The 19,934-nt window shown below is 39.7% G+C and overlaps 1 protein-coding gene across 9 annotated transcripts in view; it reads right to left on the bottom strand.

Moving 5' to 3' along the window:
* Window positions 1-19,934, bottom strand: part of LOC117521144 (adhesion G protein-coupled receptor L2-like) — a 186,710-nt gene that overhangs the window by 86,399 nt on the left and 80,377 nt on the right. For all 9 annotated transcript variants that reach the window (XM_034182481.1, XM_034182487.1, XM_034182483.1 and 6 more), the window contains one exon: window positions 18,297-19,097. In XM_034182481.1, coding sequence (XP_034038372.1) covers window positions 18,297-19,097 — 801 coding nt within the window. The remainder of the gene's footprint in view (window positions 1-18,296; window positions 19,098-19,934) is intronic.

The following is a 19,934-nucleotide window of genomic DNA, read 5'->3' as shown; positions in this document are numbered from 1 at the left end:
TGAACCGAGAACCTTCCGCACTGGAAACAAGATCACTTAACCACTTGGCCAACACCCCTGCCATAAGAAATATAAAAATAATGACTTTCATAAAAGTACTCGCAGAAAACAATTCATTCTGATTATGTATTCAACAAATTGACCCATAGGGATGGCAATCGAGTGCCACTTCCAGTTCCAAAATTTTCAATTCAGAGGAATCATATGCGTCAGATGCAGCGGTGGGCACAGTTCAGCTAATCCGATAACCGATAATTATCAAAGGTAATGTTTTTGCTAGTGGATTAGCTTTTCAGATAACTTTTAAATCTATCAGTGGAGCAATTATCTTCAGAAAAATTTAGTTCCAATAACTTTCAGTCCGCTAACATTTTTTGGTAAAGTGAGCAAATTTTAACAGTTAAAAACATTTGTAAACCCTAAAATCAAACATTTTATTCCGTCTGTTGTGTGTTTGTGGCTGTCGCTTGCTGATGATGTCATCATTAAGTGCAAATCATGATTGGCTGGTTGACACAGGGAGCATTGTGGGTAGCGTAGTTCAGGTTCACTTTGGACGTTACAGTGAGTGTTACTGTCTGCTCAACGCAGAAACAAAACTGACTAATTTTAACATTATTTTATTTCTTTGTGGCTGACGGGATAATTTAATCAGCAAGACTCGGTTGGAGAGGGGAGACTTTTCTTAGATACCATTTTGGATAATCAGGACACTTTATGTGGATTATTTCTTCAGAATTTAATGAATCCCACTGAAACTAACAGGTAAGACTTTATATTTATTATTTGTCTTTTACAATCAATGCATTAATGGATGTATTTTGGTTGTTTAAGCCGCAGGGTTCAAAGCGTGTGAAAAAAGCAGCAGGTTTTTGTTCGTAAATGATGGTGTATCTAATACCGAGATGAACTATGACTTCTAATACTATGTTTTACTGCTTTTGAAAGTGTTTGGCGTTTTATTTTTTTTATTCATTCATTTTTCGTGTGTTCTTATGTGGTTGTGATCCTTGAATTTACCCAGCAGAAGCGGTTTGTCAGAAGCCGACAGTGTAATCTGATGTGGCTGCGTCCGAATCAATACTAAAAGTTATCGGTTATCTGTAATAAAGATCTTTTTTTTTTTTTTTTTTTTGTGGTTTATTGGTTTAGCGTCATAAAAGATAACTTTTCAGTTACCGGATTAATGGTTATTGACGCTAACTTTTTGGTTAGTTGTGCCCACCACTGGTCAGATATGATCAATCTCCCTCATGGGCCGACATGTTTTTCAGACAGTTACGTGTTGCAAGCTAATAATTTTAGGAAAGCAGCTGCATCAACGCTGAAAACCTCTGTAGGCCTTCATTTGTCCAAGAACCAAAGAAGAATCGGACCAATGGACAGAATCAACAATGGCCTCGTTATACATAAACTCTTATCAATCCCCGTCCCTATTAGCCCACAGACCCAAGACCCAACACATAAACCCCTTTAGAAAGAAGAAAATAAGGATAGAAGACATAATCCAACCTGGGATCTATGCCCAACACTGGCTGCTAGGAAACCAGTATAAAAAACAGCTGCAAAATAAATTTAATAGGAAATAACATCATGACCTTAAAAGTCTAAATAAAAAGCACAATTCTATTTACTGCCTTTCCTCTAATACCCAAACAATTCAAAAGAAGAAGAAGAAGGAAAAAATCCCACAAGCACTCCAAAAAGTGCAAACATACATATCGGTGCAGCTGTGAAGATTTTTTTATTGACTCAGGAAAAGTGAGATGATTCATCGGCTGACTTACTGAATTCAATATACTCCTATAATGCAATACAAGGGCAAGTCTAATTGAGTTTGAGAATATTAAACCTCTCCATACCTGAACAAACTTGTGCGTTTCCACAGACTGATAGAATCTTTAATATGCATCCGCCCGCAGCGGCGTGATGGCATCACCTGATTAACTTACTCTCGAGACCACGTAGTTCCAAATCAAGAGTCCAAAGCTTAACCACCCACATTCCGGCCCAAGCCACCAACACACAACCTCAAAAACGAATATTCACCTCATCATGTTAGTGAACACGGTGTCTAACAGCACGTCATTATTACTACTTCAATAAATCCAGAGATGCTGAGAAAAATTAAAACAAATAAAGTCCACATTTGTGTTATTTTAGCAACATTTTGTGCAGATACTTCTTTATATGCTTCCAGATGAGCAGTTTGTTTTTGTTGCCCACTTAAATAAATTGCCAGGTTATTATAAATCACAAAATATTATTATTGGCATTACTTTTATGCTGTCAGAAAATGGATAATAAGAGTTTTGTATCATTATGTCAAGATTAATTAGGAAAAATCATTATTTTCTCATTTACATATATATTTTTAAAAAGGACTTCAGAAAAAATTATCTGAGTGATTTCATGCTGTGAGAGCGTTGGGTGGTTGTTTTTGTCATTTTCAGGCAGAATCACACAATCATTAATTAGTTGGGACAACCAAATATTGATGCGGCGAAAGACAAAATTTAATCTTGTGGATGTTTTGCTCTTGTTTTGTTTTTGTTTTTTATGCTGGCGTGACAACTGTGAATAACGAAATGATTAAACATTCAACTTGTCTGTGAAGTATGGCCAGGGTGTAATGTATTTCCTGGACTTATTCTGCCGCAATTTTCTTTTGACTGCAAAGAATGAAATCCCCTCCAGTAATAATCTTGTGTCCTTTGATAGCGCTTGACCAAGAGAGGACAGCACCAATTAACCATCATTTCTCTCAAGAAGCAGTGAAGTCACTCTGTTTGGCCGATCTGACACACCAAAGGCATGTGCTCCCATATGCCGAATAATATCTCCTGTAAATAATATAAGAGTTTGGGATTGGGTGTTTGAAAAATGGCTGCCACCAGGTTTGAAATGGAATGTTTAAATTAAAAACAGAACTAAACCGAAGGAAAGCAATCGTCACAGTTGCTCAATCAAGTTTTTCTTCTGCTAGCAGGTACTGTATAAGGCCGTAGCCAAGGGGCATTAAGGTCGACTTTTGAAGAGATCCATCTTGTTGCCCAGATTCCCCCTGAGAGGCTACCATGTTGTCGTAATTGTAGAATACTTTACCTTACGGTGTCAAAATCCAACTCCTTGACCTTATCATAAGACCTGGGTAACGGATCATGTATAGTATTATTGCCTGTTGGGGTGAAATACGGTGGGGACCTTGTGTTCCCCGTGGCTGCTATGGTAAAAGGCCCAACAGGAAACCTGAACATGAGACAGCTAATGGGGCTGTGTTGAAACAAGGAGTCGTCAGTGGTGGATCAGGCAGAGGAGGCGATGACTGTGAAGGTGGAACAAGGCTGTAGCAGGTCTTCACACCTCGATTGTCTGGGATTTCCCAGCCATTGGACCAGTCTAAGGATCTGTCAGGAAGGTGTGTTTGTTGGCGTGTAATAACATTCCCACGTGAAACAAACCCACGCACAGGCATCTCTGGATCGACCCTGGATGTAGAATTCTTCCATCCCATTCGGGAATCGACCAAGAGACAATCGTCCTTGCCACAGAGGTATTGCCACAACTTTACCTTTATGCCAAGTCCAAACTGCTCAGAACATGGATCAATATAGTTTGCAGTCAGTTGCCCAAGACAGGAAACCACAAATGTATTCTCACTCCACAACTAATGCATGCTTACCCGTATAGCAACCATGCTAAACACAGAAGGATACTCTAAGATACTCCCATGGCCCATGCTAGCTTGCATAGTTACCATTTAACAAGTCTGTTGAGCCCATTTGTGAGCAAACCATGCGTTGTGACAATATGTGCCCACTGTTAGCAAGTTATGTGATGCAACCTATACTGAGCTGACTAATGCAGCAGCCACGCTCGCTGTAGGGCAGTATGAGATTTTGCCTTAGGCAAAAAATATAGCAGTACATGCTATTATATTGTTTTGCACACCTCCATGGATGCATTTTTGCTCTCTCGCTCTGTCTCTCTCTTTCTCTGACCATGAGACCATGATCCCCCCAAATAACTAACACTATATCAACTAAATTTTTAAGCAATTATTTGTAAAATAAGGAAATAATTGACAGATTTTGTCCCATTCTCACTTTTATAAATATGCATCCTGGTAGATTATGATCTATACCTTTGGGCTGCAGCGAGCGAGTGCACGCCACGCACATTAACAGGCTACCCCAGATGAAACAGCCCGTCAGATCATAACACACAGTGGGCAATCTGAATGTTACGTCACCCATGTGAGCTCTGTCCACATGACGCGGTGTCAGTCCTGCAGCGTGCCGTCCACAAGACACGCGTGTCGGGCAGGACACGCGCGGGGGGCCGGCTAGACACGCCACCAGCAGATGTGGAGATGATGAGAGTGCCCTGCTTCTCATTCATGTCATTTCATGACTGTACGTCTGTGACCATGGGTCATCTACAGAGGAACAGACGGTTTATACTTATTGCTTATACATATTGCTTGCTTGATAAGAGGGATTCAATGAAATGTGAAGTTTTTATATGGTGTGTGGTTTTATTTTTTTTTAAATACATCTATGTCCTTCTTGATTTCAGGCATTTTCCCCGCACAATTTACAGGACAGCAATGGTAGCGCAATGGTAAAGTTTCTGTGTGGTAATCAGAGCTTATGGGTTTGAATCCCGTGAGTGACATTTTTTTATTTAACCAGTTTGAGAAATACTTTTAACGCAGGTTACTTCCCCGGCCGAGGCCATTACCCAGGTACAGTTGGGTGGACTGAGATGATGCAGATTACGTGCCTTGTCCAAGGGCTCAGACAGGTAGCACGAGCAATATTCAAACCCCAGTCTACGTATTGGCAGGCCAGGTTCTTATCCACTCAACAAGCTGCTCTGCACAACAAAGTCAAAGTCCACAATAAATGCTTTAACCATCTTGAAGATCCCACCATGGTTAAAACAAGACCACCGGACAACAAAGGAAATCCTGGTTCATCACGGACTCCCTCCCAGACCCTTTGAGGTTTTCCAAGGTATGGACGAGGTTTCCTTGCATGTCATTGAAATTGAGGACAGACTTTTATTGTTAGTTGCAGCTCTGCAGAGACGCAGATAGCAAGGTGAGTAAAACCAAAGTGCCTGTCCCTACAGGTGCCACGATAAATAAATCATAAAATGCCTCATGCCTGGTCTTAGAAAGAGTAATGGCAACTCGCAGCTGAATCAAGCTGTTTTAATTTGTTTAAAATTTGAAGATTAATTACTTGAAAAGCTAATCCTCCTGGTTCAATAACAAATAGACCAACATATATACAATGAGCTCAGTTCAAAATAATCCGTATTAGCAGGAATCCATTTCTAAGCCAAGGGAAATAATTAGCATGGCCTATTGTGAAACCAATTAAAAAATAGCGATTTAAGGTTGCTGTTTGTTTTTTTCCCCCCCTTTTCTTTTCCCTTGTGCTGCACATGTGGCTGTGAATGTGGGAAAATAAAAGGACATGAAGGGAACCAACCAGCACTTAACCAAACTAATGAGGAGGTTAGCGCACTAATGGCACCCGGTGTACCACACTCTGTAAGCGATGCTGTGTTTGTGCACGTCTTCGAAAGTCATTGTGTCTTCGTATCTTTCCCCTTTTTCCAACACTTTCACTCTCCATCTCAGAGGATAAGGAGGAGCTACAGTTGGTCTTTTCGCCTCCTTACCCAGTGCTGGTAATTAATGACAGAGAACTCCCTCAAGACATGAATTTTACATTAGGCTGTTTATATGCGCTCACGCTGTTCAGCTTCAGTCAAGCACGCAGCTCCGACTGGAAGGTAAGACCAATTCATGTGTGCTTTCTTATCCGGCGCTGTGTGGAATGTGAAATTATTCCCGTGAATGAAAAACTAAAGCAATTGAGAAAATGTTGTCGGGTTGACCGTTTTATTGACACATGTTCTCTAAAGAGCAGCAGACAGAAAAAGCTCTTCCGGTCATATACCGCGTTCCATTTACTTCGGAAGTCAGACGTCACGACTGGGAGCGATGTCACACCCGAGGTAAAGGTGTTCCTTTTACACACAGCACCGCGTGTTGGAAAATAAGCAGTATGCCTCCAAGATTTTGGAGTATCATGTACTACAAAAAATATTCTGTTCGCCAAAGAGACCTCATGGTAGAGAACAGATGGTGCAAAAGTTACATTAATGTTTTAATTTACTGCTCAGTTTGGGCCCATTCACACAATGATGTAAAGTGTCTAATGCTGGCTGATGATTGTGAAATGCTGGTGAAGACTTGCTCCAGGGTTCCATATTTCCTGTCTCCAACGCAGGTCGACGTAACCCAGCAGAGGGCGCCATTGTACTGGTGGAGCTCAGTGTTTGGGGACGGTCCTCTGTCTCACACAGGGTGTAGTTTAACTGTCGCCGTCGGACATCGGGTACATGTGTAGCGCACTTCTTGGAGCAGTAGCGAGCCTTGACAGAGCTGATTGCATTCGACGATTCGACGTGTGTGAAGTCAGTTGATGAAGCCTACATCTGCAGTTGCATCACTTGCTACTGGTGCAACATTGAGATGATTTCTACATATTCCTTCTCATTTCTTCATGCCAAAGGGATCCAGAGGAGGTGGTGCATCCAGTCAAGTCTCTGACGTTGGCCAGTAGAGGCTGAACATTGAAGGTTTTAAGCATGTTGAAAAAATGTCTGGGATCACAGCGTTGCCTGACTGACGTTGACCTTAGCACTGGTCACTGTTAAGCAACTTTTCACTCTCCATCAGCAAAGGGCGTGCTAATTGTCAGAGTGTGAATTGGCCATTTGTAGTGTGGTTAGACAGTCATTGTAAGCAACAGCTGCTGGGTTAGCAAATATTAGCAGCACCAGTTGATAAACAACACATTACATGGTATTTAGTGGATAAAAAATAATGCACCAAATGGAATGCACCAATATCTGTGTGCACCAGTGTCTGTGCGGGGCCATTTAGGAGGCCTGAAACTGAACACCATCGAGGACCCACATCTCGAAAAGCCAAAGCCACGCCCAATGAGTTGATGGAAGATGGAAAAGTGTTGCATAATAATAATACAATAACATGCTTTTTGAAGGCGGTATGCATTTTCAGAGGCCCGACGTTCACGCCCAATCGCCCAAAATGACAGATATTCGCCTGAGTTAGACGAGGGCGAATATCTGTCATTTTGGGCGACTGTACGTGAATGGAGGGACTCAGAAAATGCATGCTGCACGACAACAGCATGTTATTTGCATTATTATCACTTTTTACTGAGATACACAACACGTAACGCGTACATAAAAAGTTGGCTCACTTAACTTTTGTTGTGTCGGCTAGCTGGCGCGCACTGCTCTCCAAATTCAGCAGTGCGTCCTCATCAAACTGGCTGCTTTAGCTGCTGTTCATTGTCATACTATCCATGAGAAAATCATCCAGAATATTCATATTGGGACCAAAACACGCTTCTCGCATTTTCATCTTTTCCTCTGCAGACAGTTTTTTTTTTCCCTCTCTGTGGACAGTTCTTGGGTTCATTTGTTTACGCACAGTGGGCGGGTATAGTCAGATAGCATCGATGTAAATCTATGATACCGGCCCAGCAACGCCCCGGTAAAGTGATAATAATGACAAATAAAATCAACAACACAGCTGATATTTTCTTTCATACATCCTGTATTATGATCTCTATTGCTTTTTAAATACACGAAGACCCTGGTTCCCAATCTGTGCTCTGAGATCTAATTTTGTTGAAATGGAATGTAATTTTTGGCAGTTTGGCAGTTTTTGAGTACAAGTTCTGTTTGGGAGATCCTGTGACTTATATACTGAAAAATTACATTCTTTAATAACAACAATAAAAATTCAGTGTCTTGAGCTGTTCCCTCATTGTCACTCAGGGTCACCACAACAGATCTGCATGTTGATTTGACACAAGTGTCACACCAAATGCCATTACACAGAGAAATGTGGCAGGGGTGCGGTTTGAACCGGAAACCATCTGCACTGAAACCAAGTGCACTAACCACTTGGCCACCACCCCTGTTAACATTAATAATAATAATAATAACAATAATAATAATAATAATAATTAGTGCTGTCAGGAGATTAAAAACTTAATCTAATTAATTAGTAGGTTTGTGATTAATTAATCTGAATTAATCACATTTAACTGCATGTGTAATTTTATTATCACCCTTAAATATCACCCCTGAAATCACAAGGCACATACATACATACAAATAAACTCTTTTGGTTCCTCCACCTGTCGGCTACTTATTATCTATCAATTATTGTTACTTTGAATTGTAAATATCTGTATGTGTATTCTGTTTTAATTGTTTTTCTGTCATGATTAATTTACTTTGGTATGTTGTGTGGTCTTACTCTATTTTTATGCTACTGGGATTACGGATGGAAATTAGCACCTTGCTATAATCCGGCATATTTACATGTAACTATGTTCATTAATATGCACTGCCCCATTTCAAATAAACACACACACACACACACATACATACATACATACATACATACATATATATATATATATATATATATATATATATATATATATATATATATATACAGCGTACATACGTTAGACTCTCAGAAACACAAAAACAATGAACAACAACAACAAAAAATGCCACTCCAATTAAAAAAGAATATGTTCAGTTTTTCAGCTCCCTCTGATTGGAACGTTCTCCAATCAGAACTGAAACTACTCAGACTGACTTCCTCGAACAACATCCAGTCTATTTTACGATATTGCAAATGGGATTCTTTTGCTCCATGCCTATGTTTCCAAATCTAAATCTGTCTGAGACTTTACAAAATGTGCAATGCTGTTATGACCAAATTGATTGTACTGTATTTTATTTGATATCAATGGAATTCTACCTGGTTAAATTAAGGTCATTATTATTATTATTAGAAAAACAATTAAATAATTATTTTAATGTATAAATACAACGCAATGCTAAAATACCCTTGGCCGTATGGCCATTGTCTTCTTTCTAATTTGCAGTTGTTTAATTGATATCCCAGTGCAAAATGCATATACGTATATATATATATATATATATATATATATATATATATATATATATATATATATATTAGTTATTAAGATCCTATTGTCTTATGTACAATTTGTACATGTTCAATCAAGCCTCTCTATTTTTTGTCACGTGATGATTTCACAAGGACCACAAAGGAAATAAGTGTTTAGGCTTTATTGTGTTATCTGTGTGTCACTGATACATTCACCTCTGCATGTTTATACTGATGCTTCAGAATCAATCAATCATAAACAGCATTTTATTTACATTTTAATGGCGTTTGCAGGAGGGCGAGTGTGTGCGCATCCATGAGCTTTTGACAAGAGCGGAAGTTAGCTTTGAATTAGCATAAGTTAGCATGCACGCTGATGTCCGTGAAAGTCTTGTAAATGAGAGCTGTTATCAGAATACAAAAACAGTGTTTTCAGTTTTAGAAGTGTTTATTTTCTCTAGGTTTTACATAATATATGAGAAACGTGTTATTTACACATAAACAAACTGGTTTTGGAGCAGCCAACGGCGCCGGGGTGCCACTCTACCAGAGGTGGGACAAAGTCACCATCGAGTCATTCTCAAGTCATGAATCAGCCAGTCCTAAGTCAAGCCTCAAGTAGGGTTGGGTATCGAGAACCGGTTCTTTTCTGGTATCGTTAAGAAATGATTTGATCCACCGATGTCAATAGTCTTAATGATTCCCTTATCGGTCCTTCAGAGCAGCCGGTGTTTCTGCAGCGCGACTTGACTTTGAAGCTTGAACCATTGAAGCAATGCTTCGAGCCGCTGCCTCGTTGGTTCTTTGATTCGCTGCTCTTCAGAAGCAGAAAGTCTGCCTCTTGACCCCTCTCAAAGCCATTAACATATGTCAATCTTGAGCCACTTTTGTGTGGATTAAAGTCACTAACTGGGACGCTTGTCTTGTTGTAGTCAAGAAACGAGAATTGTCCTCCGTTCCGATGGCACAGCGCCAAACGCTGCACCGCTCTCTGTTGAGACAGAGTCCAGTCGGAATTAATAACTTCAAAACGTATTGTCACTTTAAATAAAATGACACCTCTTTCCAAACGCTGTAATACAGACAATAAACTACAATCGACTAAAATGTTTTTTCCTCCCAAACTGAGACATCCTGCATTCTTTATGAATTACATCCTGACGTGCAGCTCAGCACAGCTGCAAGAGCTCAGCTCAGACGTATGGAAAGACATTCATGCCAATAATGTCTGAAAGGAAATGCTTTTGACAAAAACTATAGATTTAGTTTATTTCTATTTATGTCCAGAGATCAAGGATCCACCATGTAGAGTTTATTATGTCCAGAGTTTAAGGATCCAGTGACCAATTTCATATTAATTTACTTTAAGACTCAATAAAATGTTGCTGACATAGAAAACCTGTAAAGCCTACTTTTAGTACACAGAAAATTCACAAGAGGTATCGATAACGGAATCGATAAGGGAATCCAATTTTGGAATCGATAATGGTATCGAAATCGATAAAATCTTATCAATACCCATCCCTAGTCTCAAGTCATAATGGCCACCAACTGTTTGCAAGCTGACTTGAGATTTGACTTGGGACTTGCAGATTGATGACTTGAGAATGACTTGACAGTGACTTCGTCCCACCTCTGCGCTCTACTCTGATTGGCTGTCACTCGGCCACTCAAAAAAAAAGGATCTGAATGAGTCATAGCATAAAAATATGAAACAGAAAGTGACTTTTAACATCTTAAAATAGGTCCAGGTTAGCCAATGCATCACTCATAAAGCCATCTTTGAACGTGTCCAAGGTCTGTGTCCCAAGAATGTTCCCTGTGAATTTGAAGACTGTGGCAGTAATAGAACTGGACTTATACAAAGTACACTACAATACAATGCACAAAAACCCAAATTAAAGAGCTCAAAATACAGGGAAAAAAATGCAATTTATGCTGTATATGTTGTATATATGTATATGTTTTTTTTGTCTTCACGAGGCATTTTTTTTGACAGATGCGACTTATACGCCAGAAAATACAATAACCTATTTGTTATTTTGCGCCATAAATCTTAATAAAGCTAGTGTCGACCCCCGACAACACACCAAACAATCACATCACGCCCGACTCACCGGTCGTCTTTACGTCTCCTTCCATTTGTGTCCCTGAGCATCACACTCCAGGAGCTGGAACACAGGCTGAGCTCGGGGCCACTTCAATAAATGTCCTTTGCAGGTTCACATGGAGGTGTCTCTCTGCACTATGAAAGCAAAGTGAAGTGTAATGAGGGCCGCCGCTGTCTTCAGCCACAAAATGGCTGAGTAGCAGCTGCGGAGGCAACTCATCAGCTTTGGGAAGATAGATATATTTGCCGCGCTGGATATGAAAGAGAGGTCCGCCTGACATTTGAATTCTGCACAGAGCTCATTTCTGTTGGATGCTACCAGATTACTCCAAGTGGTTAAGCCTTTTGGACAAAGCCATTAATTTCTCTCCCTCTGTCTTCCGGCCTCAGATCAATGCTACCTCAAAGACAAATTAATTTTCTTCTTTCGCTCCTTGTTAGTTTGAAATTCCCGTTGCAATTACTGGCTGTTGTGATTGGTGTTTTCAATCGGTGAGGCTGAAATCACTTAGTCTTCACATCATGCAAATACATTAGTGGTGTCCTTTTATGTTTTGTATCAGTGTGCACTTAGGCGTGCCTTTTATTGGCATGCGCCTCTTTTAGAAACACATCTAAGGAGGTGGACCGTCTGCTTATTGATCGGAGCTGTTTTGTGTCGGCACTTTATCAGTGATGCATTGGTGTTTTCTGTAAATGCGTGAGCGCTGTTTGGAAATAAGCAATAAGAATGATCTCAGCAAATCACTACAACCACATCCAGAATTAACAAATAATTTGCAGGAAGTAAAGAAAATACCAATGTGGTGCTGCGGTCATTTATTTTTTTAATCACCATAGTCACTTACATGATCATTTTAAAGGGGGACAACTTCTTAAAAAAAAAAAAAAATCAACTAATCGCAACTACTTGCAAAAAGTCAAAATCTTTGTCTAATTTCTAGTTAAACTAATTATGCTTAATGCAAGACAAAAAGTAAAATTTCAGTAAAATATAAGAGCTTGTTTTTAGACTGCATTTTACCGTAAATATCTTGAATTTAAAAAACACTTTGTTTTCATGTAAAAGCTACCTGCCAGTGGAACAAGATTTGTTTTTTGTTTTTTGTAATAAGCTGAGAAAACTCACACTGAGCTATATTTTACTGGTATTTGGAAGTGTTACAGATTTTACAAGTAACAGAGCAGCTTAAGAATCTTAGGGTATGTCCAAAAAGCTTCTTTTTTTTTTCTTTTTTGGTCTCAAAATTGCTAGTGTGAAAAAAAAATAATAAATCAGCCTAAAACTACTATTCTAAAACCATGAATAGTAGTTTTAATATTTTCATCAATTTCAGGACATTAATAGGTCTTAGAATTTTGCCTTTCTGTTGTGCAGGAACATTTTTTTCTACATTCATCAGGAACTGTTGAAGTCTTTTTAAAAAATACTTAATATTAGTTAAAAAAAACTGACTGTGTGCTTATTTGGGATATATATGCCTGCATGTATATATACATACAGTATTGTACAAAGGTTTTAGGCACATTTAATGCATCATAAAACCAATACAAAGTATGAAAATGTTGAAAACGTAAATGTTCATAAATGAATAAAATGTGTGATGACTTTGATGACAATCAACATGACAAATGGGTTCTATTTAGGTATTTTTTATATATATATATGTCACACCAGAGCACAAGTCCAGGACCTCAAAACTATTTTAAGGATAACATGACTTAATCTATGAGTAATTGTGTTTTACAATCATTTTGTGGTATTCTATTGCTCAGTACACTTACAAAGAAATTATTATTATTATTATTATTATTATTATGGAAAAAAGAAATATAGGTCACATTTTCACAATTGTTGGAACGGATTTCATGTTGACATGCCAATAAAACGCTACTTTTATTATAACTCTAGGATGCCTAAATCGTTTTACATATATTTATTCATATATATATGTGTGTGTGTGTATATATATATATATATATATATATATATATATATATATATATATGTGTGTGTGTGTGTGTGTGTGTGTGTGTGTGTGTGTGTGTGTGTGTGTGTGTGCTTTCCAGAGAGAACGAGAGACACTAAGTGACAAAAATAATGGATTTTGTTATCTCAGTTACGATAAGTAGTCATAGTAAATAAAGAAAATGTCACAAAAACAATTTTATCAACATTTTCAGAAATGTTCCTGCTATCCTTAGAGCCTGTGAGTAGGTGGGCTCCTCCAGAGGTTAACTGATGGACGCTGAACGGGGCGATAAAACTCCCACAACCGCTGCACCCCAAGACGAGATGGTGTTACACAAAATTCTGTGACCCGTCCTACTTTATAAAGTCACATAATTTAAAAAGTCCTTCATTTAGACAGGGTTACAAAATGTTATTTAATATTAGTTCTTAAGTGCTCAAAGAATTTGATGGTCACGATCAGCTTTGTGATCACGGTGATTTGTGTCATGAAACCGTTCAAGGACCGGCTCATTTGGCTCTTGGATCGTTCTGTTTCTGGGTTCTTTATATACTCGCCTCGGCTCACAGGTCAGCTCTTTTACAGCTGCTTCCTGATGGAACGAAATTCGGTTTGCTTCACTTAGTTCAACTTTGCTTCATTCCCTTTATCATTCACTTAGAGTTCCCACTTCTTAAAGCAGTTCATTTAGTTCGTCGTCCATTAGTTTCCTGTTTTCAGTTTAATTCTTTGTTCCCCTCCTTTTCTGCACAAACCTTCACAGATCAGTACAGCAGGAATTGAACCATGTGCCGAGCGGTTCGCTTCGTTTAGCTTGCTGACGGCTCCATTCAGCAGTAAATGAACATGAAGCTAAATGAATGAATCGGCAGCAAGTACATAGTCTGAGATAGTCCTGAAGAGAAACACTTTAGAATTTAAAAGGAGCAGCCTTGATGTTTGTAGGTTGTTTTTAAGCAAATGCGCGCCAGCCGCCAAGCACAAGTTACCCTGCTACAATCGCCAAGCTAACTAGCCAGAGTTTTAGCTGACATTACACACATTTCCTCCAACATTAGCAGCTAATGGGATAGATTTCTCACAGTTGAATGTACATCTCTAACAAGTTTAGCATCGCCATTCTAGAAACAAAATGAAACATAAGATATGTCAACACTGCTGAGACATTTGCTAACAGGCTAATTAGCTTGAAATGTATCTTCAGGTCTTGGCTCTTTTTTGTTGTTGTCCAGCTGTAATTTTATTTTCTGCTACTTTTAAGAAATACTGTAATAAAAGTGAAATTGCCTACAGTATTATACAAATAATTTCTGTGGAAGAGAACCCAAACAAAACATTTTGTCTTCTAATTACAAAAATATTGGTACTACTGACATGATAACTATCTTATTCTCTTTTTAAGAATTCATTTTTGCCTCAAATAATGCAAGCACATCCTTTCAAAGAACAACAAATTATTAATTCTTAAGAATATTCACACTGGAAGTGGAATGTGGAAAAAAAATACTTAATATAATATAGTGCTACACAACTAAAACAACAAACAAAATGGACTCTCAGGGTCTGTTAAAAAAAACTGCACTTAAATAAATAAAGAGGATTTAAATGGCTGACATACAAGCTTATATACTTTAATAGGCTCCCCTGTCTCAGTTGCCTTAAACAATTTCAATTATTTTCATTTAGCGCCAAATCACAACAAAGTTGCCTCAAGGCGCTTCACACAAGTAAGGTCTAACCTTACCAACCCCCAGAGCAAAAACACAGGCGACAGTGGTAAGAAAAAACTCCCTCTGATGATTTGAGGAAGAAACTTCAAGCTGACCAGACTCAAAGGGGCGACCCTCTGCTTGGGCATGAAACATTTCCACACCAGAGCCGTAAAGTGAGACTTTGAAACAAGTCGATGTGGACTTTTTGTGCATGGCAATGTGGTGGAGATCAAAAGAGAAGACAGCAGTGTACGAGTAGTCAAAAATGACTGGGAAGCTTCATTATTCGAAGAATACATAGCTGCCTACAATCATTATTTATCATGGGAAATCTTTATTTCTGTTCCTATTATTTATTTATTCATTATTAACTATTGGCGAGTATTCAGGAGCACATAAGTGTACCATCATTTCTGAACTATAAGCTGTTACTTTTTTCACATGCTTTGAACATTGCGGTTTAAACAATGATGCGGCTAATTTATGGATTTTTACAGTCTTTCTCAAAAGTCAAAATACATCACATGCTGTCCATTGAATGGCTGAAAGCTGCGGCCTTCATGCAGCGTGAATTCACACACAAAGTAAATATAATTTTACCTGTTCATTCTAGTGGATTCATCATCACATCCTGAAGAAAAATTATCCACATAAAGCCTCCTGATTTTGGAAAATGATGTCTGAAAATACTTTAATTCCTTTGCGCCACAGATCAGTCAGCGGAGCCTTCTCCCCCCACCCTTCCCCACCGGGTCGCTGTCTTTGCGCCACAAGTTGAAAAAGTCACAGTGCCTCATTAACGTCTCATTTACCACAGACTCCAGGTGATCCTGGCTGCACGTGATGACATTATCTCATGATTCACAAAGAAAAACTAAAAAGTTAAAGTTACTCCGTGTGGAGCGGAGACGCTGCGTACCACCATGCGTGCACTGGATGCCGTGCTGGTCAATATTTACATGTAACACCTTCAGGAAAAAAAAACAATTTACGGTACGTATTTAATTAAAAGTTTAAAAATCTTTCTAACATCTCTCTGTGTACCGTAAATATCTCAACGTGGAGACCTGCGGCATATAGACATATAGATATAATACATATATAATAGATAGCATATAGCTATAAATGCGGCCTATGTATGTACTTTTTTTTTCTTTTTAAAATTGGTGGGTGCCGCTTATATTCAGGTTCGCTCTATAGTCCGGAAATTACGGTATTATGTTATTTTAGTATATTTTATTCTGTGAAGCACTTTGTATGGTGTTAATGTTCTATATAAAAATATTATTATTATGATTATTATGATTATTAAAAATATGTCCTTTGATTATATATATACACACACACAAACACACACACACACACACAATGTCAAATAAAATGAAAAAGAACTGCACAAAACACATATCAAATCTGTATTCTGCAACAGCAAATAGTGCAGTTTAGCATCAGTAGGAGTTTAAATATCAAGTCCTGTTGCTGTTGGCACATCATTGCTTCTCCAAGATGAACATTACAGCCAAGGTTGATGCTTGTGACAGAAAAGGACTCGGGTTCTCATTGTGTTACACGACTTCTCAAAGGAGACAAATACACTGGGTTTAGTGTTCGGGGTAACTTCACTCTGTAGTCGATGAATCTTAATGGGCACAATTAATTTCCTTTACGCCTCAAGTGCCCCTTAGTTTCAGAGAGAGACATTATTTCAGCGCCATTAGATTACCCTGCAGAATAGGTTGTTTAATTCAACACCATATCATGGGCAACAATAAATTCTAATAGCAACACTGTAAAGAAGTCAAAGGTGCTGATCTGGGGGGGAAGAAAATCCAATAAACAAGAACCATTTATTTTCAAGGAGTGTTCTCTTGTCTTATGCTCTCAAAATCTGAAAACGTTCTTATAAAATATTCTTAATGACCCAAAGTGACAACTTGATAAGATTCAAATAACAGAAAAGTGTTGGGAAAATGCTATTTAGAATAATGAGCCAAGTCAAAAACTATGTTCTGGTGAGTTCTTTGATAAAATGAGCTGTTCCTACTGCAAGTGGCAACACCGTGTATTTTTTATTATTATTTATTTCTTTTTTGTGGCATTATGTTTACCGAGGCATTACATGAGCTGAGAGAGCACATTAAACCTTTCATTGAAAAAGCTCTGTGATGGCCACTTTCCTGCTCTCCGTGAGCCTCCTTCCACACAAGGAGGGTAATTATGATAATTTGGCTGTTAATTACATTTACATATATCAGAAGGGGAAGAGTGGAGCAGGCGGTTTTGTGCAGGCAGCGCGATGTATTTTTGGGCATCTCCTCCGAACACAGTCTTTGGTTTGTCTCGGCGTTGGTTGTTCTGCACAGCCGACACAAACTCGGGAGCCCCATGGGTGTCAAGTTATCATGCTGGGGAGATTCCAGAGAACGGCAGGAAAACAAACAGACGTGTTGACAAGAGGCCAGAGTTCAGGAGCACACAGCCTCCATTGAGATGTCAACGCCGACCCCCCACCACCCGGCGCAGGTCAAGAATCAGATTTCCCCTGACAACCCCTCCCGAATATCCAGAAGTTAAAAATCATAACTTAATCTGGACCACTGCTCAGGGGGCAACCTGAGCCTCTAAGTTAATGTGCAGTCGGGTCAAGATCTTTGTTTCCGCCCATCATACGCAGGACTGAGCTCCGGCTCTACAGGGATAAGGTGGCTGCAGTCAGGCAATTAAGACAATTATCGGCTTGATTTAACGTCCCTGTCTGATGACACATATGTCGCCTCTCAGCACTTCACAGATTAATTTAAACCCGCTAACCACCTGACAAGATTCTTGACTGTAATTGATCTCTCTTTCCACTCTTCAACCATTCTACTGTTTGAAATTAAAAAAAAAATCCCTCCAGATGGGTGGTTTTAAGAATATTACACCATAATGTGATGGAGATTATCTCCGACCTGTTACCAAAAAAAAAAAAAAAAACACGCTTCTGTGAACTCGATGAGGTAGCCATGGCAACATGACTTCGAATCTCAAGGTAAGGAGGAGGACAGACTCTGTCGTATGGCGCACAGTATTCCTCAATCCTATTCTGAGCATTAGTGGAAAGTTCACCGGGGCCAGTGTTTATAATGGTTTTGGGTAAATCCTAAGATTACAGAATTTGATAGGGTCTGAGTTCGAGCTCGAGTGAGTGCCTCGTCTTGCCTCATGGTAATAAAGAATCAGGCTTTGTAGCAGCAAGAATCCGGTGGGAGCGCTACTTCATTCCAAGGTGAATCAGTAATTTCTGTCTGCAAATGAGTCCTTCCCTAAGACTAACACAAACCCCTTTTCTTTATCACACCTGAATTGCATCCAAAATTAAGAGGCAGCCATCTGTGACATCCCACGCTGCAACCATACAATGGAATAATTACACAAAGACAGTGCAGCAAACAAAGAGGAGCAGCCCTCACCTTCATCAGGATCCGGCGGACCGAAGTCTAGGTCGTAGCGCAGGATGTAAAAGTTATTCCACACGTACAGCTGGTTGTCCCGGGGGTTGTAATCCACAGCGGTGATGTACTGGTACTGGTTTGGGAATAGAATGTCGGTGTACTCGCCCTGGCTCAGCTTGGTGTTGTAGATGTAATCAATCTGGCTCCGGCTAGCCTCGCTCTCATTCTCCTCATAGGTCGAGCGCACCACATGTAGCACGCCGCACACCATGAAGGCGTTGGAGGCAGAGCGCTTGTCATACGCCGTATCCCAGGTGGCCTCAAAGCGTAACGTGTAGGGGTTGAGCTGGCTCACCACAATTCGCCCGTTGTTTTGCTCCGTGGCATAGATGACCCATAAGCCCCGCTCGTCCACCGCCAGGTCGATGTCCGTCTTACCGCCCCAACGGTACGGCGAGGTGTCGTGATAGTTGGCGTTATTAACGATGGCCTCGCCACTCTTGATGCGTGTGCGCAGGTCAAACTTGACAATGTTACGCGTGCGTTCCTTGTTAAAAAAGATGGCACCGTCGTAGGCTACAAAACCTGTCCCGTCAACGCGGTGAGGTAGTTTATAGGTGGTTGTCTGGCGGCTGTTCTTGAAGTCCTCCAGAGAGGCGTACTCTATGAGGGTGTCGGTGCGATACGGTGTCCAGGGCATGAAGAAAACCTTGTCTCCAGCCTGCAATGGGTCTTTGCACCACGACCCTGCTTGCTGCTCCGCTTCATACAAGAAGGTGGCAACGCCGACACCCTTCAGAGTCCCAGGACAAATGAAAACTAGTGACAGGGAAGAGCGAGAGAAAAACAAATGCAATAAGACAAAACATTTCAAACGGACACGTAGCAAATTTCTCGCTGCTGTACAACTCAATGTGGGACAGAAGGATCAGGGACTGTGAATTTGGAGGCATATTCGAACTAGTGTTTTGTACTAGGGCTAAAGAAAAGGAAAAAAGAAAATGAATGTCGCAGCGGTTATTTAGAATGAGAAATGTGAAGTTTTGAGAACTTGCATCTCAGGGTCTGCTGCTACATCCTAACAGGGACAAAAAAAAAAAAAAACGTGAACAGAAAGGGTAAAAATCCTGCAAACGAAGGACACGAGAGACGGGATATTTAGACTTTAGGTGGTTTTGTTTCATACAAATCTGCCTCTGATGGCAAATGTCCGGTGGCGCGTAGGGGCCAAAACACTTCCATATTAACACAACACCTGCATGAATGCAAAAAAAAAACAAAAAAAACAAACAAAAAAAAACACACCTGTAGTGATTCAACTACAAGTCCATCAAAAACATCTTAGAAATGACAAAAACTCAAACAAATATAACCTGCAGAACATGCAACAGTTTGATTTGAGAATGTGGCTGCTACAAATTCACACAATGCACCCAAACACAGAAATGCTTTGCAAAGCTCCGCAGCACAACGGAAGCACTCGCAAACATAAACAGAACTTTCTGCTGAGAGGACTTTAACTGATGGACCGTTCACTGCATCGCGGTGCTCCGTTCTTTATCGCTACCTGGGAGCTAAATTATTTAATCTTGATTTTACTGTGACGCTAACTATATTTTCATTTTTTATTATTTTATTTGCAATGCACTGACGAGG

Source organism: Thalassophryne amazonica, chromosome 12 (genome assembly GCF_902500255.1).
Source record: "Thalassophryne amazonica chromosome 12, fThaAma1.1, whole genome shotgun sequence".
NCBI lineage: Eukaryota > Metazoa > Chordata > Actinopteri > Batrachoidiformes > Batrachoididae > Thalassophryne > Thalassophryne amazonica.
This window is presented reverse-complemented; position numbering and strand designations above follow the sequence as displayed.